At 33.3% G+C, this 27659-nt stretch overlaps 3 protein-coding genes across 3 annotated transcripts; all 3 read right to left on the bottom strand.

Annotated features, from left to right (window-relative positions):
- Positions 1–2125: 2125 nt before the first annotated feature.
- Positions 2126–7131, bottom strand: LOC141664192 (acid beta-fructofuranosidase-like). The gene is made up of 7 exons (XM_074470089.1): positions 6680–7131; positions 6282–6290; positions 3897–4756; positions 3536–3697; positions 3186–3421; positions 2755–2842; positions 2126–2509 (listed from the first exon to the last, which is right to left on the bottom strand). The coding sequence occupies exons 1-7, from the start codon at positions 7074–7076 to the stop codon at positions 2306–2308; spliced, it is 1956 nt and encodes a 651-aa protein (XP_074326190.1). The 5' UTR covers positions 7077–7131; the 3' UTR covers positions 2126–2305.
- A 4548-nt stretch (positions 7132–11679) lies between these two features.
- On the bottom strand, positions 11680–16396 carry LOC141667219 (beta-ketoacyl-[acyl-carrier-protein] synthase III A, chloroplastic-like). Its single transcript, XM_074473626.1, has 8 exons — positions 15888–16396; positions 15117–15265; positions 14214–14350; positions 12924–13029; positions 12701–12819; positions 12465–12529; positions 12161–12383; positions 11680–12022 (listed from the first exon to the last, which is right to left on the bottom strand). Exons 1-8 carry the CDS (start codon positions 16085–16087, stop codon positions 11801–11803), a joined length of 1221 nt encoding a protein of 406 aa, XP_074329727.1. The 5' UTR covers positions 16088–16396; the 3' UTR covers positions 11680–11800.
- A 4109-nt stretch (positions 16397–20505) lies between these two features.
- Positions 20506–21633, bottom strand: LOC141664750 (uncharacterized). Its single transcript, XM_074470703.1, has one exon. It carries the CDS (start codon positions 21631–21633, stop codon positions 20506–20508), a length of 1128 nt encoding a protein of 375 aa, XP_074326804.1.
- Positions 21634–27659: the final 6026 nt, after the last annotated feature.

Raw genomic sequence — 27659 nt, 5'->3', positions numbered from 1 at the left:
TCAATTAGAATATTCTCCAAGTGCTACACATGTATAAAATTCGACTTCTATATTCTACTAGTCGAATTTCATCAAGGTCAAAATCGACTACTAAGAAGGAATGCAAATTCGACTACTAGGAACTTGGGTTACTTTGAAGTGCAGCAAATTAGAATGCTTGGACCAGAAGAAGCCACGTATTCAATTTGGTTTTAAGTCTACAATAAAATAGAGATACAATTCGTTTCAAAAAAAATGTTAGATTTCTAAATCAAGTAAAACAATGCAAAATTAGATTAATAGTGGAAAATTTCGTAACTGATTGGATTCTTTTTAACCACGTAACTATTTTTTGCAAGTACCAATTTAATATTTATATTAATATATTAATTTTATTTCATGTTTTGCACAGATTATGAATAATTCTCTACAAATATTAATTCGATATTTTTAGTCTCGGGCCCGTGTGTCGCACGGGTTATCAACTATCTATACTAATAAAGAAATTATGTTTAGGTTCCAAATCTTGGTACTCACTAGAAAATTATACAACTATTTTTAAAATTTTATATAATACAGTTTTAACTGACAAAAAATAACTTCTACTCTCTGTACATTTTATTGAAAGGCTAATTATAAGATAATTATCAAATTATATTACTCAATATTAATTTATCTAAAGAAAAAATATTTGGTTCATAAGATAGAGATATAATTCATTTTACAAAAACAAAACTAATATGTTAGATTTCTATACCAAGTAAAACAATACAAAACTAGAATTATAGTTGAAAATTTCATAACTGATTCAATCATTTTTAATCACATAACTATTTTTACAAGTACCAATTTAATATTGATATTAATATATTGATTTTATTTCGTGTTTTGCACGGATTATGAATAATTCTGTACAAATATTAATTCGATATTTTTAGTTTGAGGACCGTGTGTCGCACAGTTTATCAACTATCTATACTAATAAGAAAACCATGTTTAGGTCCCTTGATACTCACTAGAAAATTATACAACTATTTTTAAAATTTTATGTAATAAAGTCTCAACGGACAAAAATTAACTTCTACTCTATGTAAATTTTATTTTCCTTCAATTTTTATTTGTTGCTGAACATCAAAGCGTTGATTTACTTTAAAATAATTGTATTATTAAGTTATCATGTCAGATTTATATAAGTAAAGTAAATAATTAGGTGCATATACGGTGAAATTTTTGAGTTATACTTAATTTTGATTTTTTTAATTACATATCTTAACAATATTTTATATATTATATTTAGATTTATATTTTGCACGTATTATGAGTTTCAGTTTTATGCAAATAATAATGTGATACTATTATTTTTAATTTCGGGCTCGTACTTTACCAACTCGTTTAATTTAATTATTTGTTTAGGTTTAATTTACGCGACCCTATCTAGTACTACCAAAGATGCAGGTTGAAGCATCACAAGACGCCTTCTATTTCCCCATATATTCACATTTTCCTCAACAAACAACAGCAATACAAATAGGTTTGAGATAAGGTTTTGTCGTTTGAAGTAATTAAGCATCCGAGTCGTGAGTAGTCCTAATCGGGGGCAAGGAATAAAATGCATGAGCACCAAAAGTCAAAAACCCAGAGGTTTTAGCAGCTGGCTTGTTATTTTCTTCATCATTCCTTGCATGTTACCCTCCTCAAATGACTTCACACGCTTTTTTATGTTTCTAATGCTGTACTACTGGGCCCTCTCCGGCGATTCGAATTTCGAGCCGGGCGTAATCAAAACAATTTTTAATGTTTCTAATGTTGCAAACAAGTGGTACCTAACTTTCGCGTGCCTTGACTTTCTCTGTTCTATTTTCAGAGACCTGATTTTAGAACTACAAATGAAACTAATTGCGATTTCAAATTTGGCTCCTGACTCTTTTTCCGTAGAAAAACAGAGGCTTGTAATCGAAATAAGTTGGTAAAGGGCAGTGAAAATGGCGATGATCAATCAAAGAGATGACTCTATAAGAGTACAAGGAAGAAAAGTTTGAAGGCAAGAGTAAAGCAAGGGAGGCAGAGAAGCTGGAGCGTATCAAGCTTGTAATCGAAATAATTTGGTATAATGTTATAAAAGATTATTAACCTTTAAGAGCCGGAATTGAGAAACCAAAGATGTGAAATCAGGGTACATATGAATAGACATTGCTCGTAATCACAACATTTCTAACTAAACATGAGCCACTTGATTCATTTTCTTCTTATGAACTATGAACTACATTGACGGTGAAACTCACAAGAGTAAAATTGAATGGAAAATTTATGAATCGTATATTACATGTTACATAACCAAATTTGTAAAACCAGTTTGTCTTTGAGCAGTGTTCATCTGCCAAATATTTAGTGAAGCGGTGATTTTAGCTTCGGTAGCATTATTAAACAAGAAAACCTTAGCATTACTGTAAATGGCTTTTGTTGGATACACCCTGGAAGTTATACACGTCCTTCCTCCTTGTGAGAAGCTCTCCACAATAGAATGATCCACCTGAGTATCAAGATCAAATATAATCCGTCAATGCTTAAATTGCACGTTTTAAGTGCATATCAGACATTCAGACTCTTTAGATTAACTATGGCCAGTCTTGAAACAATCTTTTGAGTTGAAAAAATCTGGGAACAACTTGCGTAATTTATCTTTAGTGAGTACAGGTTGGGGAGTTGCATTCCTAAGTTCAAGGCTCATTAGGGCTAATAAGACATGCCATCATAAAGTGATATTCATTAACTTACCAGTATTCGGACTGTTAATTTTTCACCTCTGAGTACTGGAACTGTACTGCCATAAATCTCTTTATCAACATCGGTTGCCTCGGAAGATCTACACAATTAAGCAACACATTTAAGTAATCTTATGAATCTAGTCATTGTGTAGTATGCAAATAATATATTGTACATGATTGTTGTTTGTTTAACATATAAATATAATTCTGAACTTTCTTGTTTAGTTTCTGAAAACATTGTCACTGATCTTTTCACAAAATAAAGGGCAAAAGAAGACATTTCTCAACATTTCTAACCAGTGTTCCATCAAGCAATCAGGTGTTAAGAAAACAACATGAACTGTTTTTCAAAAGTTTTCCATCTTGACATCCGGGCTATGCACATTTAAACAACAGATTCGTAGGCGCAGAAAAGTTGTAACAGGGAGATGATAAACAGACCTTGTATGATCAGCACAGAAGAAGGTCTTAAGATTTCCATCAGATCCTTTAGCAATGTAGAAGTAGATGGGTGTTTGCTCCGAACGATCTTTATCAGCGAGAATCAACAAACCAAATGGTCCTAACGCTCCTCGTCCAGAAGCTCCCCCACTGTTTTTGCATTCATACACCTCGTTCGTTTTTTGTACTCTCTCCAAACTTTCCTTGTCCACCTCAAATTCAGCTGTAATATCTAACTGCAGTATTGCCATATATCATCAAACTATTATTAGTGAACATCATTAGCCAAACTAGTAAAATAATGTGCAACAACAATTTTCAGTTACGCCATCAACATGAAGTGTACAAACCTGACTTCCTGAGCTGATTTCAAGTGGCACAACTGCCCCAGCGTTAATCTCCACATTCTCAAATACGGTTTTGTTTGATCTTAACTTGTTAACCTCTTCGACAGGCCATTGAAGTAAATTGCTGCCAGTTTTGTGATCAAACAATATCGTCCTTGGAATGCCCTGAAAATTGAGCAATATGAACATTAATGGTTTTGTGTTAATATTGCTTTCAGCTGTTCTACAAGGCCGATTTCTAAATAACAAATCATCTTGTACTAAAAGTTATACGAAATTTTCATTGCTATACAAATGTCACTGCACATACAAGTAAGTCAGTATAGCCAGAACAAAGTATCACGTATTGTAGATTGAAATGTACCTGCACTGATGCCCAACCCTTTCTCACATCACTGATTTCACTATCAGTTTCTTTGATCCAACTCCACAACACTCTCCTCTTCTTGTTTGAATCATAAAATGTTTTTGAAGCATAGTATATGCCGTAATCGTACCTCAGTCCAATACCAACATCCAACTCTGGATTATCCGGCACCCATGTCCCCAAAACCGAATCATAAGTTCCAATTGCATAATAATCATTTCTATCGTCATCAAGACTAGCCTTCATAACATGCTTCACTCCATTCCCATTAAATGACGTGTCCAGGCCATTTTCCCCGAATTTTGAAACCGGATAAAAGTCCACACACTCCCACATACCCGTGCCATGAACAGCATGAAGAACTCCGTCTAAAAGAGTAAATTTTTTAAAATCCACCGTGTCATAAACCAATGAAATACCGGTTTTGTTAAGTTTGGAGCCAATAATAAGACGCCACTTGCCCTCAGGTGTTCGCCATGCAGTTGTCGGGTCACGGAAGTCCTTAAAATCGATACCAGGTGGTGGTACGAGAACCGGATTACCAGGATACTTGACCCATTCGACTAGCAGAGGATCAGATGGGTCAGCTGGATATGCAAGATTTTGTACCTGCACTGATTCGTTGGTTGATCCAGTGTACAGCATTACAATCTGACCATCAGGGAGTATTGTAGCAGACCCGGTCCAGACACCGTTAACATCGTACCATTGATCAGTGACCATAGCAACTGGAAGATGGTTCCAGTGGATCAAGTCGCTGGAAACTGCATGGCCCCAAACAATCTTGTCGCCCCATATTGCACCATCCGGGTTGTATTGATAGAATAAATGGTACCATCCCTTGTAGAATAAAGGTCCTGTTTTAAAAAATAGAGCATTAGACTTTCACACCTCAATCCAAAAACCAGATTTAAGAACATCTTCAACGGGTGCCAAGTGGTGATCTAAAATTGATAAAAAAAAATGTCAATGTCGGGGGAAATTCGATATTAGAATTTGTTAACACGTTACACTTTCAATTATTTTAGATATCTATGTCGATTTTCAAACATCTAACAAAGTCAGAGTTTGAACACGTACAAAAGATCATATGTTATTCGGATTCGGTTTTCAAATGTTCGGACTTATTAAAATTTTGAAATATATATATATTTCAATTTAAAATAAATGTTCAAGTTCTAGTGTGTTCGATAGGAATACTCAAAATAAAATGAAGAGTAGCCGAGAAAAAATCATTAGCCATCACATTAGAGCATACATAAATTTGACTTGAAGACTTGTTAGAGCAACTCTTGTTCCAAGTGTAAACTATCATTCTCCTCATAAAATATATTTTAATATTCACTCTTACTCATTTAAGATGTAAAATTATTTTTTTGTTTCCAACGCTCCTTGATATTTCTCTATGTCTATCCATTTATTTATATTATGTTACATGTCAATTTAATAATGTAATATATATTGCACTACTTCCGTGTATTTGAATATAAATTGAATATAAAATTAAAAGAGGAGACCGGAAAGGGTCCCAGTAGTAGTGAGCAGGTATTTAACACTCCTGATATTTTAGCTAGAGAGGGACGAGAGATGATTCTTGTTTCAATTTTCTTAAATTTTAATTAAAAGAGGTTACTGAAAATCCTACTGAAATTGGTCTTGCATGCTATTCGACGGACTTGTAAACTTCTTTATTTATTTTTATTTATCTTTCTTTCTCAAATTTTAGTGATTTGAAAGTTTGTGCAGTTAATGCAATTTTTTATTCGATTTCATAAAGAAAAATAAAAATAAAAAATTGTCTGATAAAGTATAGTTGATATGGGATACAGAACCTGGGTCACGTATAAAGCTACTCCAATATAATAACACCCCAGTTTCGTTGGAGACATGCTTAACACGTGAATAAACCATTAAAACAGCTAACGACTCCTCTTTTCTTGTAATCAACGAGACGAGACTGAGTACAAATTAAACTACTATTGCCGTCAGCTTTTTAGGAAAACAGAAAATAAAACAAGAAAATTGCTACTTAAAAATATTTTATTAGCAAAAAGCATTCGCTTTCCTGTATTAATTGCTTCTTTATTCTCCGCATCTTTCCAATAATGCTTCTTAATAACGTGCTGGTGCCAAGAGTTAAAATCCGAATAAAATATTACAAATTATTAGCAGTGAATATAGAATAGTAGTCGCATTATTGAGCAAACATGAGCGTTTTAAAGATGGGTAAAAACATGAGTCTAGATTCTAATAAGATTCAAAATCCCCGTCAAGTGTGACTAGGATTATGAATATGTACGTAAACTCATTATTGGAAATTTCAATTATAGCAAATCAAATGTCAACTTCTGCAGAGTAAGGGACAAAAGTTTATTGACTTACCATTAGGATCTGTCCAGCATATTCATTAGCAGTTTAGCACCATAATCAAATAGATCATCCACGCCAAACACAAAGAAAAACCATTAATTAATTAAGCAACAAAAAAGTATTAGCATAATTAACAAATTTTCAAAAATGGAATATAAAATACTACAGGAAAAAATATTTATCATACCATTTTTCAGGAGTATATCTTATACCTTAAATATGATAAATTTTTCACATTTGTAGCTTAAAATGAATCATGGAAATTGAAAAACTTAGCATAGAATACTAAATTTTGGTATGTGAATAAGGACCCAAGATCCCGATAGATTTGCATGTGTATGTACATTATGATGCATGCATGTGTGTATGTATGGTTATTACAAGGCAATGAATGGTTATTACAAACTTACCATTCATCCAATTCTGGTTTGGTTGAAAATGGAAAGAACTTCTTTGCCAAGACAACACATTGGAGTTCCATGGATAATTAGCCGGCGGCTCAGCTCCCAATGACGGCCGCCGGAACGACTTCATCGACACTCCTTCCGCCACCCCACGTGGCTCCACCTCCACTGTCTCCTCCGGCAACACCGTTGATTTTTCTACAGCCCCGTAATCGCTAGTTGGAAACAAAAACATCGTACTCATTATTAAACAAACTGCAAGAATTGCACTGATGGAAACAACAAACGTTAATGACCGCCGCCGACTATGTTGGTCAGCCGGAGGAGCGGCGTACGACGGTACATTCTCGCCGTCCGGAAGATGAGTGTATGGGTACTGAGATTTGGTGATTGGATCCTCCATTATGAGTGTGTGGATAAATCAATGTATGCTTTGTGGTATTATGAATTAACATTACTACAAGAACCTCTATATATACACATTGTGTGTATGATGATCTCATCACCTGCTTGCATATGTTAACGTGGAAAATGTTTTTGCTTTTTGATTTTTATTAATGTATTATTATTACGGGGCAAACTGCAAAGTCCATAATATAATAATGATACTATGATAGTTTTAATTACTAATAAATAATGTTTATTTAATGGCAAATAATCTAATATTATATTGAACATTGTCAATATTGTTAGCCTGGGCCGCACTTTGAAATTGCCGAGAGGTGTCCGAGAAGCAGAAATGGCCTCAAGTATTATGCAGAAGACCACCGTCTTTGGCTTTTCGATTTAATGATTTTAGTTTGAGTAAATTACTGAATGTTGGCCGTATTTTTACACTGATTTCTAAAATAGTAGTCAAATTTTTAAAATTTTAAAATAGTGACCAATTTTTCTTTCTGTCTTTCAAAAAAATGAATGTCGTCAACTCCTGTTAAGTATTCTCCGTTAACTAATATATTTAAAATGTAAATTATATATCGGTGACCATATTTCACACTTATTTTTTTAATTGGGCTACATTTTTAATTTTTTTAAATAATGACATTTTTAAATTTTTATTGTAGAAAGAGTTTTAAAGAGTTTTCCTAAATTTTTTCCTAGATTGATCCTAATATTAGGTATCGATTAACAAATTATTATCACTTTGGTTATAAGTTTTTTCAATAGGTGGATATCCTTCTATATATTTTTGCTAAATTTTTAATTCATATTTTTGTGTGAGGAGGTTGAAAAAATATAGAAGTCGGGAACTTGATTAAATTAGAAGAAGTGAAAAAATTGATAATTATTTAAGTTTTATTTGTACCTATTTATTTAGCGATGTCATATGTTTTTTCGTGACGATAAAGATGTGAGTCCGTGTAGCAATTCGAGGAAACCATTCTTTTAAAAGGTGATTTTTTTAACGATTTATAAAAGTTTAACCACTATTTTGAAAATAAGTATGAAGAACAGCCACCATTCTGTAATTTACGCTTTAAATATATTATTTAACGGTGAACACTTAAAGAAAGTTGACGTCAGCCATTTTTTTGAAAGGTGGAATAAAAAGTTGGCCATTATTTTGAAAATTTGGAAACTATTTTGAAAATCGATGTAAAATGCGGTAACCCCTCTATAATTTACTTTTTTAATTTTAATAATTACTTCTCACCTATATTTTATTTGCGACAATTATCTGATGTCCTTCCTCCGGGCGTGCCTTGATATCATTCTATAACCCTCTTACTGAAGTAACAATATTTTACATTAGAAAACTAAACAATAGTAGGTTTTTATTTCAAAATAATAAATGAAATAAAAGGTTGAAAATACATAGAGCACACACATGACGAACTTAAATTATCATGGTTCTTTTTAATAGAAGGTTGGAACTTAAATTTTAATAGAAATATGTATGTATATATTCAATATTTTTAATTTCATGTAAGTAAATAATTTGTTAAATTGTTTTGTGCAAAATTGTTTACAAGAAAATTGAGACTAGTGTATTCATTTGAGATACGTTGTTCATTTTGAAATTTAATTTTTTTCTTAAAAATGGTTATTTTAAATTCAAAATTTGAAAAATATTATTTAGAATTAAAGAATTCACTTAACATGTTAATTAATAATTTATTTATTTTGGTTTCACATTCACTCTAACTACATAATTAAATAATTATTATTTATCATATGCTCATTCAGTATACAAGTATATTTTACATAATCCATCTCGGTAATTTAATAAATTAATAAACTAATATTAATATTTAATCTAGGTCAGTTATTAGCGCCAGTTATCAACAAATATTATTAATACTTAATTGAAATCTGAATCATTTTGATGAATCTCTTATTCTTGTGATAAACATATGTAATTCTGATTCAAAAGTGTAAATTTATTAACTACATTTTTTTTACATTGGAGTCTAGCGTACAGATGTTCAAAAAACTCGAAACCTAAAATCCGATCCGGAAAAAACTCAAAAAACCCGATTTGGAAAAAAACCCGGCCCAGTTCGGCCCGTCCCGCAAACCTTAAATGGACCTTCCTTTTCTTGAAAATCCGGCCCGACCCGAAACCCGAAAAATTCGGATAAAAGCCCGGATTTAACAAATCCAGGATAAAAGTTCGGATTTAAAAAAGCCCGGATAAAGGTCCGGTTAGGCATTTTGAAAAGCCCTATTAAAAAATTATTTTTTTATATAAAATTTGAAAATATAAAATAATTTTTATAATTTTTAAAATATTATATTATAATATTAGAAGCAATTAAGGTATATATGATAATTTATATATTATATCAAAAAATAATTATTTATTTCGGTTGTCTAGACTACTCTTTATGATATATCAAGATATTATTTTCTACGATATTTAAACTACTCATACTTTAAGTTATAAAATATTAAAATAATTTTAAAAATATAAATAAAAAATCCAGATAAAACTAAATTCGGCCCGATCCGGCCCGGGCCGCGGGCCTAATATATACCTTATATTTCTTAGAAAGCCCATCCGGCCCGGTTCGATTTTTAAAAAAAACCCGACCTGATCCATTTCAAAAGAATCGAATTTTTCAAATTCCCAATAAAATCATGTCCAATGAATTTTTTGCATCTCTGGTCCCCAGGTCCTCCCAACTCCAGTAACCTCTTTATTTTTAAATTTTAAGGACAGAGCCTCGGATAACCCGGTGTACTGGTTAACTAACTTAACCGGGGCAGTGACAACTGATAACCGAGTTTTATCTTACTCCCGACCAAACTCCAATAATTGCAGTCATACTTGAATGTAAACAGGACGGGTTGATCGAGCTGGCAGAAGATGTGGCACATCAAGCACCACAGGATTACAAATCCACGATTTAATCAGTGAAAAAAGAGAAACTTTTTTTTTGGCCATTTGGCAATAATTGAATACTATATTCCTCCGTTAGTTGTACGTGTCTACCAACAGCTCGTGACAATAATTCATTCTAGTTTCCCCAGTTAGCTTCTCCATCTCATGACATTTGTCATTTTCTTAAAATTGAGATTTTTTATCCAAAAAATTATACCAGTGGTGAAAATAAGTACCGAGTTGACTTCCTCGTTTATACTACCCGCTCCCTCCGTCTCATTCAATTATTTGCATAGTGTTTTATTATGAAATTTCTTCCAACTTGGTTAATTATACCGGTGGTTAAAAATTGCGATAACCCTAATCGAAAAACACTATGATTGGAGTGAATAGATGGAGTCATGTTATCACATTGCTTGTATGTCAGTTTCTATTACCAAACTATGATTGAAGAGAATAAGGCTATTAGTCTCATGATTTGCAGATGTTAGGAAATGCATGTGGCTACAATTAGTGAAATGAGTTGAATCCAGTATCATCCATCTCCCATTGTTGAACAGTCTACTTTACCATTTGATATTGTCCCTTGACCAAAAGGTTAAGCACACATACACATACTGAAACCAAACAAATTTCAGAGACCAAACACTTGTACCAGTTGCAACCTATTTCCTTCCTCTCTCTGTCCTGTGACAAGTAGGCTCAATAATGCAACTTATATACATGGCCCTTGCATGTTTCCACATGCTTACATATATACAGACACTATTACTTGTGCTCCTTCTAAGTTCTATTTATACATTTTGAACTCCAGTTCTGCTCCTGAATAAAGCTATACGATTTTATTTTATTTTTAGCTCTTTCTGCTGTATGATATGATCAGCATTTGCAAAGATGTATAATGTATAGAATATTAATGTTAGTATCAGAAACACTCTAGCTAATACTGATAATTTTCATAGGATCTGCATTGGCGAAGACATAATAAGTGGACAGAAATACAAAACACACATGTTCCCAGCTGCAGTTTCACATGAAAGAAGAAAATCATGTGGACATGTAGCCTACCAGTCACATGCATTACTTAAATTATTCCACACTACATGGAAGGATACTCCAGCAAACTATACCAAATCATTGAGATTCCTAGTCAGCATTTTCAACTTTTATGTTTGGTTGGGATTGTAACATGACTTTGACGTTTTTACGCAGGAAACGCGAGCAAATTTAAGATGTACGCGAATCTTATCTCTACTATTTATGAAGTAGAAGGCGATTTCTACGAATAATTGAATCAAAATTTAATTAACCAAATGTATTGTCGGCACAATCCATATGCAAGGAACAATATGACATTATCCAGTCTAATAGAAACATAACTCTGCATTACATGAGAATCGACAAGGGTCATTACAGAAGATTAATAAATTAGCAATGAAAGAACAGAACCACAGAGATTGTCCTGTTTAAGACAGTCAGTTTCTCTGCAGATTCAGAATGCCTAAAGAAACGTATAATTTTTTTTAACCAGTCATTAGTATTATTTACCTCAATTATGTGTACATTTTTACATTTAGTTATCACTTCAAACAAATTGAAAATGTTCTTTCCACCTTTTACAACATATTCAAAATTTTCTGTAATTTTATGTTTTCGTAGTTTCTATCAAAACAAAATTAAATAAAAGAAAGAGAAAACGACTCTCACGTATTATGCAATGGAGACCTAAAATTTCCTCAAATTAGAAATAGAATCCAGAAAAAGTTGTAAAATATGGAGTTATGAAGGAAAAATCTTGTTTTTCATCCCCATCGCACAATAGCAGAACCCCATGTTAGACCAGCTCCAAAACCAGCTGTTGCAATAGTATCTCCTGGCTGCACCTTCCCGCTTCGGACAGCTTCATCCAATGCTAATGGAATAGATGCAGCGCTTGTGTTACCATAATTTGCTAAGTTTGATATGACACGTTCTGATGGAACTTCTAAACGCGTGGCAACTGCATCAAGGATCCGCTTATTTGCCTGCATGTCACAAATTATTCATGTGTTCTGAAAATTTGTATACACAAACATGAAAAGGGATATCTATACTTAAGGCTCACACAGAAGATTTTCAAAGTTATTCAAAACTTTCATCGAGTTACAGAAATATTGGCATACCTGATGAAGCAGTAACCAATCAATGCTAGATGCAGAAAGACCAGCATTCTGTAGCGCATACTCAATTGACTGTGGCACAGCACGAACAGCAAATCGAAAAACCTCATTACCACTCATCTGAATACATGAGTAAGCAGAACGGTTTGGTGGGAACCCTAAAGCTGAACCATTCGAACCAACTACATGTTCCATATCCTTTTGTTTCATGGCGGCATTTAAATGTCTGCAAAAAAAAAACTTTTAGTCCTTTCTTTCTGTTTAAAACACAAATACATTTATAACTCTATTGGGAAAGATTACAAACCTCTGGCCGTCGCCATCACTGTGCACGTCAAAACCAAATAAACCATCATCCTCACTGTCACAGGCCTGCAGTTGTGACTATTAAGTTAATATAGTGCAATAAAGTGTTTACCACATTTATATATCTATTAAACATTTGAAGTTTTTCATAGATCAACATGCTAATGAATTACTAACATACCAAACTACTATGCCATGGCACTACTATTATTAAGACTGCACATCAGTGTATATTACCTGCAGCAGCACTGCACCAGCAGCATCTCCAAATAGGATGCATGTTCCTCTATCAGTCCAATCAACATAACGAGAAAGCGAATCAGCACCAATCACAAGAACATTTTTAAAGCCAGCCGCTGCAAAAAGATTAGGTTGTGATACTTGTTCAAAATATATGATGTGGTTCAAATTATTGACAATTTAAACTATCACCAAGACGGCCATTTAAATAAATTTTTACCTCGAATATAGCAAGAGCCTGTGACTAACCCCAAGATAAAACCACTACAAGCAGCAGTAATATCAAAGGCCAGTGGATTTTTTGTGCAGCCGAGCGCCCGTGGAATCTGACATTTTAGTTATAAGAGAAACGTAAGAAAGCCTGTATTACTGTGATTATTATGGTTGACAAAGAATTCATTTGGTTAAGGAAGCAGTACATCTACTGGATTCACCAATCAATTCAAATAAAATCTTTCTTAAAAAAAATGACTCATACTGAAGTGTCAAACAACACAAAAATAACCACGAATCGAGAATAAATATTGAAAAGACTATGATGAATGTTAAAGTTATAAGAAACAAAAGCAAATTTCTATGAAAATAAGACAACATAGTTCGAAGTTTTCTTTAAATAAGAAAGTTTCAGACGAGTGCTTTAATGCAAGAAACTCTCTGTAACCAAATCATTAACCAATTTAGGAATGATTGAAATCATAAACCACCATCTTACCACATAGTATTCCCTCAGTCCTCAAGAGGATGACAAGAACAATTTTTACATACTCACAAGACCAGACTAAGGGGAAGACTACAATAGATCCAAGTAGCCTGATATCTCCACATAATAACAAATCACTAAATCACTAATTTTTCTTTGATAGTCCATACTCCATAGTATAATATATCATTAAATAATATACCAGATTCTATTAATCATACTCTCAACTTCCAAAAATATATATATTTTTTGGATAGACAATTAACATAAATTCAAGCATCAAAGTCTGATTTCTGTTTAGTGATAATGACACTCTTACGGGAGTGATGAAGACCAAGGAAATAGGTGAAACATCCTTCGATACTCTAATTCACATTTTCAAGATATAATCCTTGTATACAGAGAATGAATTGGTACTAGTGATCAGAATGATGATCTTGTGATGACCCATATTCAAGCTTAATAATTTGGATATATCTCATCATCCTAATATATTTGCAGTTGTATCAGCTAAATAGATTGGTGTCTCTTTCAACATACTAGAAGCAACATTCTTTCTAGCTTACAGCCATTTAAATATTTACTCACATCACAATCACATCTGTCACGGGGCTATTTCATTTACTCTTATGTATTTTAAACAAAAAATCAGGTAAATGTCCTATTATAGTTCATGTCTAACTACATTGCAGTGCTGAGTATGATAGACAAGGTCAGTATGTTAAATAAAAAACCATTGGCTTCAACAAGACAAAGCACTTCCTACCCTAAACCAACATCTTGAATGCTTAACAATCTTAAAACAGGTACCTGAGGAGCACTGCCAAATAGATCTTCCGGAGTCGATGTGCACATCAAGACTAGATCCACATCATCAGGATCAACCTTTGCCATTTCTAGAGCTTTTTTTGCTGCCTGTGCAGCCAGTGCTGTCAAGCTATCAGTGCCTGTGAAATGCGTGTTTCAGACTGATAACATATAGATGAAGCTTAAAGCTGGTATACTTTTTCTCGAAGCAATATAGAAATAAAGACAACTGACCAAGATCTAAGAGCACAAATACCTTTCCAATAATTAATGATCTCACTACATGCTCAAAACCAAAATATGAGTAATTAATTTAAATATAGCACCTCTCAAGACCATATCAAAGTTTTAGAGAGTTCCAATATCAAATTTTAAGTATAAAGTATAAACTTAGAACCTGGTAACAGACAAAACAAAATATCCTGTGATGGATGGCTACATTAAGCCAGAAAACTAACGTATATGCCTATTAGGTCGAATCTGCTCCACTACAGAAAGAAAACATGAAAGCTGACTAAGGATTACCTAGTTTGGCTGTATAACTAGAATATTGAGATGAGAATCAGGGCATGGTTAATTCACTGCTACAGGTTTGGATATGTAATAGATTATAGTTTTACTCTTGGTAAAACAGTTCTTTTTTCAAAAATAAAAATTACACTGTTGTGAGAACAAAAATGTTTTTCAAGTGTTTCTAGAGTTTCAAAGTTGTTTCAGGGAATATGCAAAAATTTCACTAAAATTCTCTTTTACAACTGTTCCAGTCCAGTAGGCTCCAGAGTCGAGGTCGCAGGACACATTGATAGCAAGAAAAACAACAGTGCCTTACTGCAAAACCAATGATAGTACCAGAGTACTTCATCTAGTAATTCCTATAAGCATCATACAAGAAAAAATAAATTCTACCTGAAAGAACTCGCCGATTGCGTATTCCAGTGCGAACAGATATCCATTCATCATTAGTATCAACCAGTTTTGCAAGATCGTCATTCGAAACTTGTAGGGCTGGTACTGCAGAACCACATCCTACTAGTTTGCAACCTTTACTGACTAGCCTGTAAACAATTATATTCTTAGTTAAAACCATTATGGTCTAATAGATACTCTATTTCACATTATCAAATCTTAATCAGCCTCATGCTAGGGAGAAACAGGACAAATTGAAACTTGCAGAAAACACAATCAACCAATAAAAATTCATATACTTAAAAATTAGTTCTGCTATTCTAAAAAATACAATTGCACATGAATTCACAACTAAAACCAACCATAGTTAGTCACAACTTGTATGAGTCGATTAAAGTTTGCCTTCCGACTAAAACTGGCAATTTCAGGTTTCTAGTCGTGTTGGTAAACATGTCAATTTTGTGTTTTTCTAAAACCTTTTAAAATATCGTAAAATTGAAAATACAAGCTTGAAAGAATATGAAATTGCTAAAAAGTCATTTCCAGTTCGGGTTTACCAAGTGGTGTCATTTCATTTCCGGGCAATTAATCATTGTCTATTGATAATCGAGTTTGGTTTTACTCACATTACGGTTGGTATTAGTAGACAACAATAACAAGTAACAACACATCTCGAACCGTACCAAAACATTAACTTTCACAAACAAATCACATTATAAGAAAAAAAGAAGAAGAGACAACTAATGAAAAACTCTAGAAAATTAAATGTACCTCGGCACGCGAGATTCAGAAGAAGCAACTCCATCCCCAACTTTCTCAGCACCTTCAATATTGCTGGAACAGTGCACCCTGGTAGAAATGACCTCACTGAAACAAACCCGGGATCGATATCGATATACACTTGAACATGCATAATTACTGCCTCTCAAAGTCTGAACTGGAGATGCAACCAATCCAAATGCATTTGCCATTGTCAAGAATTTAAACAAGAAGATAATATATCTTTAGCTTAGTGGGACAAGCAAGGGTACATTATCAAGGCCTTGTATGAAATGTAGTAAATATAACCAAAACGATCACAAACAGATTGTTTTAAAAGCTTCGGAGAAGTCTAAGAAAAAGAGACAAAGTGGCGATTATGGCAAGCCCAAACAGAGGAAACTCCAATGCAAATAGACAGCAACAACATGTCCTTGCTGTTTTTCTTTGGTTTTCTTCTTCTCACCTCACCTAAACTCCGGTCTTTTTCAAACCAACCAGTGACAATACGAGGCAAGTAGTTACATGAATTTTCATATACTGATCAAAATTTGACAACAAAATTGTATGGCAAACTTTGATGGACCTTTTATGTACATTACATTAATTAAATAGAGAGTTATTCTTTTTATGATGATAAAATTTATTCTGAGGTTGTGACTAGTCGGATCTGAGGTAATAGAGTGGGCTGTAGATTTAAGATTAAAATAAAAAAAAAATTGGGGATTAATGGAAGTCAAAATCTGATTAATTTCATGTACTAACTAATAAAAAAATTTCATATGATCATAAATTTTATAATTATTCAAATTTAATTAGTAATATTTTTAATAACTTATTATAAATATTTTGATAAAGAAAAATTTCTGAACGCTTAAGTAGATTTTAGAAATCCAATAGGCCGCACAGGATGAAATGACTTTTAGAACCATTGAGTTTTGTTATTTTCATAATTATTATACTACCTTATAACCCGTGCCTATTTTCACTTAAAAATAATATTAACATATCTTGACGAAAAATAATATTTATATTATTTATTTGTATTTGAAGGATATTTTACTTTATCTTTATTTTGATTAATTCGAAAAAAGTTATATTTTTTTAGTTACCCAATTAAAAGTTGTAAAACTTTTAAAGTAAAAATTCAAGTATAAATATATAACTCTAATTTAAGAAAAGCTTGATTTTTACATTCTATATCGGTAACAATTTCTACCTGATGATGGGTGATGCCTCATACTAACTAAAATAATTAAATAACATTTTTTGTCAAATCAGGTTTTTGATTTTTTAATATACTTTACTTTAAATTAGCAAATTCATTGATTTTAAGAAACAAAATTAAATTTTATTCTATAGACCACTATTTTTCTTAATTTGGAATTATGACACTAAATTTTGAAAATTAACATAATATTTGTTTTGACAATTTATACATAGTACTTGTGATATAGTGCCCGTATGGGAAATGTTAAAATAAGTAATTTATAACTTAAAATATATATAAGTTACATAAAAGTGATAAGTAGATGAAAATTTATAAGTATATGAGTGTTTGGATGGTTTGTTTATAAGTGAATATTTTTTTATTTAAATGAATTATAATAAATAATTTTTAAATACAATTATCTAAATTTGTGAATTTAAAATTCAAATAATATTTACGAACATATTTTTAGAACTATAATAAATAAATAAATAACAAAAAATCAAAATATTTTGAGAAAAAGTACGTTATTACTAATATTTAACTTATTAACTTAGACGTTATAAATCCAACTTATAAGTTGTACCAATAAGCTACTTATCAATGTGAGATATTGAAAAAGGCCCATAAAGTTTGATCGATTTAACTCAATATAATATTGTTGGCGGTGATTTCATTTTAAAGTTCATGTAATACATACAATATTAAGGGAGAATTCACACTCTTGTAATTTTAATGAAGTAAAAGACATATCAATATCGAGATTATCATTTGAAACGGATTAAATTTGAAGTCATGTTCACTTTAATTTTGTATCGTAAAAAAAGTGTTTTATCTTAACTATACATTTACAACATTTGCATTATATTAAATCTTGTCGGCAACATAACAAATGAAAATGTGAAAACTAAATTAAAAAACTATGAAAAATATGGTAAAAACATACCAAATCTGCAAAATTAAAGAAGAATTAATTATTCCAAGCCGAAAGAAACTTGAGAAAAATAAAAATATGCATATACTAAATTTTAGTAATATGATCCGAAAACCTAAGATATAGTAATTATCAATCAAGCCATCACTATATTAAAGTTCACAATTTTTGTAGCAACATAGTAGCGTTGAAGTGAAGAGACGCTTTGATTCTCATTAAATTATATAGGAAAGTGTTAACGAATTTTTTGGAATGTGGTAACCAACCGACCATGTTTCTAGTATACTATGAGTTGGATTCAGTGAAAACCAATATTATTTGGAGACCTAAAAACCTATATAACTGCCCTTAGATTTTGTAAGATCGTGCGATTAGAGATGAATGCAAGAGATATATTAATACTAATAAACCTTAATACTAATAAACCTAAATATAATGTAACATGTATATAAATATTATGTGAAAAATATATTAAAAAAACTGAGTGCTGAAGTTTATAAATAAAGTGTAGTAGTTTAAATTATAAAGTGTAGTACATTTAAACCTAAATAAAAAAATAATGTAACAAGATTACAATCTTACGTGAAAAATTAATTAAAAAAAATAGAGTGCAGAATATATGGTACAACCTTATAAATAGAGTATTTTTAAATCTAAATAAAAAAATTAATGTAACATGCAGAATAAAATATTATGTGAAAAAATATATTAAAAAAAGTGCAGAACATACTGTAGAACTTTATAAATAGAATGTAGTATTTAAAATTATAAAATATAATACTTTTAAACCAAAATAAAAATTATAATGTAACTCGCAGAGTAAAATATTATGTGAAAAAGTATATTAAAAAATGAAAGGCAAAACATATTATAGAATTTTATAAATAGAGTGTAGTACTTAAAATTATAAAGTGTAGTACTTTTAAACCTAAATAAAAAATATAATGCAACTTGCAGAATAAAATATTATGTGAAAAAATATATTAAAAAATGAAAGGTAGAACATATAATAGAATTTTATAAACAGAGTGTAGCAGTAAAAATTATAAAGTGTAGTACTTTTAAACCTAAATAAAAAATATAATGTAACTTGCAGAATCAAATATTATGTGAAAAATATATTAGAAAAAATAGAGTGTATACATATTGTAATTTTTTTATAAACAAAATGTGTTACTTTAAAATCTAAATAAAAAAATATAATTTAACATGCAGAACACATATTATCTAAAAAATATATTCAAAAATAAAGTGGTAGTGCATAATTTAGCCTAATAAAAATTAGAGTGTAATATATTTGATGTGGAGTAAATGACAAAAAAAGTATTTATGCATAAATAAATATTTAGTACTTTTAAACCTAAATAAAAAATATAATGCAATTTGCATAATAAGGATGTCCTGCACTTGGAAAAGATTGTTCGACATCCTCCCAGGGGTTGTATAATATAATTGCATAACTCGAGTAATTAGAGCAGAATATTGACTTATACCAGCAACTACAAACTACAGATTATAAGTTTTCATTTGTTTAATGCTCAATGAAATAATAAAATAGAGTTCATCACACGTGTACTAAATAATCATTACAATTCTTTATTAATTTTTCAAGAACTAATAACATTTATTATACATATTTAAGCAGAGAATAAATTGAGTCACTAATATTTTAAAGAATTTTTTTATAAAAAAATTGTACTTTAATTCTTAATTTTATTTCACATCAAAATAAGTTAGTGAATGAAAGTTATATTAACGTACTAAAACAGTATTAAAAAAATTTATGAGCAATTTAGATTTTAATTTTCTAGTTTTTCATTTAATTAATGATATAATAATGTAAACTGAGTAATAAAAATAACAGAATTTATATTAGAAACATCAATAAATTTGTATTAGAAAATAGAACACAACGTAAGAAAATTTCAATTATTTTTAAATTCAAATAAAATTTATTCATCCAAATTTCTATGTTATAGGAAATGTGATAAAATGATTAATGGATGTGAACTATATTAATAACTTTATATAAGTATTTAAATGGCCTCACGTATATAACTATTTTTAGAATACTTATATTTATAATACAGCAGGACTAAACTACGCTTGTGATAAATAAAAGAAAGTAAAACAATAACAACCATAGAATGAAAAAAAATAGATGATCAACATTAGGTCTCCAAGTCTCCAACTAAAATCAGGTCTCCACTGAACTAGTGAACTTTTCTCTATTATATAAATAATATAATTTTTTTTATTTACGATTACTTCCACCCAAATTTATAGAAGATACAATATTTTTTTTTATCTTTATGTGTGACAGGGTTTATGAATTTGCTTTAATTTTGGTTGTGGACTAGTAGGCGATAAGCCCATTGTTTGGGAAAATCCTGCAAACCCCAAGCGAGGCCCAAACAAATTATGTGCCCCAAAACATTATTATTATCATTCACAACTTTTTTTTTTTTTGAAACTAAGGATTTTATTTAAATCATCTCAAAATTACAAATCTCGTCCAAATGAGTAGGAAGAGACGTGAAAGTTACTAAGCAATTAATATCACAAGGCATTTTAGCTAGACCATGAGCTACCTCGTTAGCTTGCTTACGAATAAAATTTAATCTAACACTAGGCAATACCCGGAGCAATGATCTGCAATGGTCAATGATGTGTCCAACCTCCAAGAGATAGTTGTTCTTACCATTGATGACATTGACTGCGACTAATGAATCCGACTCCACTGTTACCTTCAACTCTCCCATGTTTTTTACCCAAGAAAGTGCCTCCCTAATCCCTAGAGCTTCGGCCTCCAAGACGTCCCCAGCTTGAGTGAACGACATAGTTCGCCCTTCGATGAAATGCCCTCTACTGTCTCGCAACACCATTCCCACACTGCAAATATCAGCCCCTTTTGTCCATGAAGCATCAACATTTAATTTGTATTCTCCACTCTCAGGAACCTGCCATCTTCTTAAGACACCCAACGTGAACTGGCTGTGATCTGGGACCTCTACTACCCTCTTGGCATTTGCATTCTTCCAATCCTGCAGCATCTTAGAACAAATGTCCATCACTGTCTCCCCTGACATAACTTTGTTCTCCCAAACTCGTTTATTACGCCCATACCAGATACCATACAGCACTGTGCACACCTTCGTACTATCACTCTGAGATGTTGTCTCTAATTTATCTAAGAGCCAAACATCAGCTTCATACAGGTTGGTTGTGTCAAGTGTCAACTCAGCACTATGCCAGCAGCTTAAGGCAAACTCACATTCAAAAAACACATGTCTGAGATGCTCAATCTCAACATTACACATAGGGCACATTATAGGGACAGGAACTCCTTTACCTTTAAGTCTCACCCTCACAGGAAGGTTATTGCGACAAAATCTCCAAAGGAAGATCTTAAATTTGTATGGAATTGTTAATTTCCAGATCCTATGCCAGCCCTTTGACTGAGGAATTGCAGAGTATCCAATGTTTCTGTCGTGCCAAAATTTATAGCCAGCTTTCACCTTATAATTGCCATCTATGGAGCTTGACCACACTACTCTATCATCAGCATCATGATTTGGCACCCTAGTTGCCAGAATAGCGTTGGCATCCACCATTGTAAAACTCTGTTTAATTCTCTCCTCATCCTAAGCTTTCGACCCTGGAACGAATAACGAGCTAACTAGTTCAGACCTGCCACTGTAAACACCCGATTCCTCCACACAAAAACTCTCCTTGTTCCTCAACCACTGATCTTTAATAGCAACTATAGTATTGCCATTCCCCACAACCCACCTAAAACCACCTTTCAACATCTCCTTGGCTTGCCAAATCCCCCCCCAGACTGAACTGGAATTACTCCCCTTCGCTGCATTCAACATACTTGAGTCAGCAAAATATCTTGCTTTCAGAACTCGAGAGGCTAAAAGATCTGGAAAATTCAAACATCTCCACACTTGCTTTCCTAAAAGAGCGACATTGAAGCCATGTAAACTCCGGAAGCCCAACCCTCCTCTACCCTTAGTCATACTCATCGCTTCCCAAGAATGCCAGTAAATACCTCTCCTCAGATCTTTACCTGACTTCCACCAGTACGTATTAAACATCTTCTCAATATCTTGACACAACCCTTTAGGTAGCAGGAAGCACATCATACAGTAACTAGGGATACTTTGTGCTGCATTCTTCAACAACACAGTTTTACCCGCTCGCGAGATCGGCTTTGCACTCCAGGCCTGCAATCTACGACTAACTCTCTCCTTTATGAACCCAAACGTTCTCTTTTTGGATCTACCAATCATAGCAGGAAGGCCTAAGTACTTGCTCTTAGTGATATCATTATATACCCCCAATAACTCCGAGAATTCCAACTGCTTATCTCTACGGACATTAGAGCTGTAGAAGATACCGGATTTCTGGAAATTGATAGCTTGGCTGGACTGATTGGCATACTCCTCCAGTATTGTTTTAACCTTTAGCACTTCATTAACTTGGGCTTTAAAGAATAAGAAGCTATCGTCTGCAAAGAGCAGATGTGTGACTTCTGGCGCTGTTGCACTGATTCGACACCCCGTAATTTCTCCTCGCTCAGCCGCTCTATCAAGATTATTTGACAATCCTTCCACACACATTAAAAATAAATAAGGCGATAGGGGGTCGCCCTGCCGTAGCCCTCTACCCGGAATAATAGGTCCAACTGTCATACCATTAAAACAGAACTCGTAGATTACTGTGGTTACACATCTCATCATCCATCGAATCCATCCCTCGCAAAAACCCATCGATCTCATTCTTTGCTGTAAATAGGACCAGTCAACTCTATCGTATGCCTTACTAACATCCAGTTTCAAAGCAATTTCACCTTCCTGTCCTCCTTTTTTATTCCTCATGTGATGTATGATTTCAAAAGCCACCAAAAAGTTGTCCGTTATGTTTCTACCAGCCACAAACGCAGACTGATTTTCTGCTATAACTCCCGGGAGCACTTCTTTGATTCTGTTAGCGAGGACTTTAGCCATGATTTTGTATAATACATTGCACAAGGCTATCGGCCTAAAATCTTTCATAGTAGCTGCATTGTCAATCTTTGGAATCAAAACTACATTCGTACTGTTTAAGTCTGCAGGAAATGGGTCGCCCTGAAGCCACTTTTTGCAACATTGATAAATCTCCATACCCATGGTTTTCTAAAAGTTTTGATAAAACGCCGGATTTAATCCATCGGGACCGGAACTTTTATCCGGATGCATTTGATTAATCGCCACCGTGAACTCCTCGAAAGTCATTTCCTCCATTAGTTGTTTGTTTTGATCCTCAGTAATCATTCTCGGACTATTACCTCTATCCAGAACTCGGCCTGTATCAGCTCTGGTAAAAATGTTCTTGAAATAATCCTTCACAATATTCCCCATTCCTTCGTTGTCCTCTATCTTCGCCCCTGTTTCATCCAACAAGTGGTGGATATGATTAGCTTTCTTTCTTGCTGAAGCACTCGAATGAAAGAAACGCGTATTCTCATCACCTTCTCTCAGCCAAAAGAGCTTAGCTCTTTGTTTCCAATAGGTTTCTTCTTGAAGAAGAATATCATTCAATTTTTCTTTCTCTGCCATATACTCCTTCACACCTGCCTCGTCCGCCCTACCTTTCAGCTTATCCAGCGTCTCCTTTTTCACTCGTAATTTCTCTTTAAACTTGTTAAAGAATGTCCTGCCCCATTTACCCATAAATCTTGACACTTCTTTTAACTTCGGGATCAAATGCATAACTGGGATCTTCTTCCAATACTCAGCGGTTTCTTTCGCAAAAGAAGGTTCTTGAAGCCACATATTCTCGAATCTGAACCGAAACACCCTCCTTGAGATGGTAATGTCCACTAAAACCAGAAAAATAGGATTGTGATCCGACACTGGGACGTCAATTAAGTTCAATTTGCAGAGCGGAAACTTAGTCCACCAATTACTAGTTGCGAAAGCTCTATCTAACTTCTCTTCAACCCAGTTTTTGCTACCTCTACTCTTCTCCCATGTAAAGTTACCTCCGCATAACTCTACCTCAACCAAACCACTTCCCTCTACAGCACTTTTAAAACCCTCCAACAAAGCATTAGGATGCTCGTGTACTCCCTTCTTGTCTGTATTATACAAAAGATCGTTGAAGTCTCCGATCACGTACCAAGGAAGAACAGACAACTTTGAAAGAGCACGGAGAAAATTCCAAGATTCCTTCCGTCTACTCCGTTCAGGAAACCCGTAGAAGTATGAGAGTCTCCAAGCTTCTATCCCATTCTCTTCAAAAATAATATCTATATGGTTATTGGAGTATCCAAAAATTTTTCCTTCCCATCTACTATTCCAAAATAGTGCTAGTCCTCCACTCCTTCCCCGACGATCAACTGAAAAGCAATTAGAGTATCCAAACTTAATACGTAACTCCTCTATTCTTTTGTTATCTGAAATTGTTTCAATCAAAAAAAGTACCTCGGGTCTACGATCTCTGACAAGATCGTTTAACGCTCGAACTGTGCGGGGTTTCCCGAGTCCCCGACAGTTCCAACTTAAGATATTCATGATGAACGGCTCGCTTGCTTAGCAAGCTGAGCCAAAAAAGTGTTTGAAGCTCCTGAACAATCAGCTATAGAAAGCTCAGGTTCTTGGTTGTATTTTGTTCCTTGTTGGGCATTCTCTTCAGTTAGCACCGGGCCAATTCTTTTTCGTTTCCTCTCTTCCATTTCGAGCCCATCTAATTCTGAGTCTACAGGCCCAATAGATAAAGCCTGGTCAAGATTTCCCTCCTCCATGCAATCTGTTGTATTATTTGAATTTTCCAAGATTGGCGTCTTTCCCCTTGTTACTCCCCTACTATCTTGCAAAATGATTTTATCTCGCACAAAATCTGTTGGCTGAGATCCCTGATTTCTATCACCTCCGAAATTTCCGCTCCAACCATCCTCTCTCTCCTCCCTGAGCCATTTGCTGCGTTCTTGACCACCTCCCCTTCTCGCCGGAGCACGGAGCCATGTTCCCCATTCCCTGGCCATTAGTTCAGACTCCCCTTCAAACTTCCTCTTACAGAATCTCTCCGTATGCGTAAGTAGACCACAAAGAAAACAGAAGTCTGCCAATTTCTCGTACTTACAAGTAATCATTATCTCCACCTTGTTTTGCCTGATAATTTTCTTCTTTCTTTTTAACGGATACCTGGTGTCCACTGCAATGCGGACTCGCATATACTCCCTCCAAATACTAGCATTGTTGCTGGAATCGTAAGATATGAATCTGCCAAAAAAGTTCCCTAACTGCTGTCCCACCTTCTCCGTCATGAACCCAACAGGAAGGTTGTAGAGTTGAATCCAGATTTCCATTTCATTTAGGGTCACCATCAATGGATCCTCACCCCCCTTTATAGAGTTAACGATTAGCATAGCTCCTTCAAAAGACCACGGGCCATTCGTTAACATCCACTTCAAATCATCTTTATGATAAAATTGGAATAAGAAGACTCCCGGTTTCAACACCTTGATAGTGATTCCCATTGCCGGTCTCCATAAGTCTGCTAGTTTGGATTTCATAGCCCGGACGTTTAGGTTCTTCTCCGTTAACAGCCTTCCTACCAAGCACAGCTCGAACCTATTGCTCTCTTCCTCAAACTCCTCGTCGAACACTAATTCTTCGTTCTCTTCGTTTGAGATATCCAAATCAGTCATTAAAGCGTCAAGATCTTCCATGGTTGGCCTCACAGACCCTCCCACACTTCCTTAGAATAAGAAAAGGAGAGAAAAACTCACGCTCTCACATAGACAGGAGAGAAAAAAATATCTGGAGTTGTTATCATTCACAACTTTTAAAATCCATTAAAATAATCCTAGAAAATAGACATGAATGATCTGTAACATGGAAGCCCCTGTAAGTTTTCATTTAAGAACAAGATCAATTAGCTAAGACGTTTGTGCTCAAAATCACCGATTTTACCCGATTAATCATTTTAATATATTCCGGCAATTCGATTTTATAATTCGATTAATCACTGCATTTTTTTCTTAAATTTATATATTTAGTTTAATAAATTAATTATTTTTATATTTTATTAAATATATCCGATTAATGCTCGATTAATCAATCCGATTAATCACTAATTATCCAATTAATCACTAAAAGATTGCTTAATATTTTCTAAAGGATTGCTTTATGTTTTCTTATCACAGAAGTCAAAAAAGAGATGAAGCATATGACTGCGATATAGTAGTCCAGAGAAACAACATCAAACCTAGGCTGCACTCATGATTTGTTATTTGCATTCCAAATATAATGTTTTACATTGCGTAAATAATGTTTTTTTACTTCTGTGATAAGAAAACATAAAACATGCTATATTTGAACACAGCTGTTATACTATATAATTATGCTTAAATAACAGATAATGATAGTGGAAAAAATTGCTTCTCCAACACGTGTAGCTAAAAAGTCTTGTTCGTGACAAGTTTCTTAAGTCTTGTTCGTAGGTGACAAGTTATTCTGATATTCTAGTTTGGGTAATATCATGGCAAATCAATATCAAAAGTTGGAGGAACTATATTCACGGTTAACGATCGAGGAGGAAGGAACAGAGGGAATAGTTTTAGGGGTGGATGAAATAGCAATGAAACCTACTAAGTTTGTTTTAATAGGACGTTTTCTAACAGAGAAGAATCTAAACTTCAATGCCATGCAGAATGTAATTGCATCGTTATGGCGGCCGAAGGAAGGCATGGAGGTACATGATATAGGTGGTCAAAGGTATATATTCATTCTTTATCATATCATGGATGTAAGGAAAGTACTAGAGGGAAGACCATGGGGCTCCGTCACTTTATGTATAGTTAATGAAAAAGTATATTATTTGGTATACTTGTTTAGAATTTTCCATTTATGGTATAGAACGCCTATTCTTTTGGGAAAAACCAACTAACTCCAGAACAAGTGGCATTCTTGGGTCATTTTAATTTTTTTTTTTCTTTTTTTCCCGTGATGAAGTTGTGTTAGTGTGTTTTTGAACGAAATAAAACAAGGTGAAGGACTGTTTTTGGACTCCGATATTAAATAAATGGTAAATGTTTTCATTATTTTTTTTTGTTGGCTTGTAATGTAAACCTAATTTATGTGTGTATTTTTTAATTTAAATAAAAAACCGTCTAAATATGAAATTTGTAGCTCCAAAAAGGGTGCCGTGAAATGTGAGTGTATATTTTTTTAGGTGAGTGCATATTTTGGCACGTGCGTATGTAAATAACCGTAGTTTTTCTTGGTTCCAAATTTTTTTGTTGTGTTGTAATGTAAACCTATATTTTGGGAAAATTTAAATTTTGAATTAAAAAATTATATGACCAACACTTCTGTAGCTTCGAAAATGGTGTCTTGAGCGGCGAGTGCGTAATTGTCACGGGAGGGCAAATTTGTGCACGACATATTTAAATAACCGGAAATTTGTTTAGGGCCATTTTTCTATTATTTTGTAGGTAAACATAAAATGAATGTGCATTGAGTATTGGAAACCTAAATATTATGATAGAACAAGTAAATAATGAAATGAAAAACAAGGAAACGGAACCATATTACAAGTAGACTGCTTGTAATAGCAGTAGTACATATGTTTGACAAGAAGATCACGT

This window comes from Apium graveolens, chromosome 6, assembly GCF_009905375.1.
Source record: "Apium graveolens cultivar Ventura chromosome 6, ASM990537v1, whole genome shotgun sequence".
Lineage (NCBI taxonomy): Eukaryota > Viridiplantae > Streptophyta > Magnoliopsida > Apiales > Apiaceae > Apium > Apium graveolens.
This window is presented reverse-complemented; position numbering and strand designations above follow the sequence as displayed.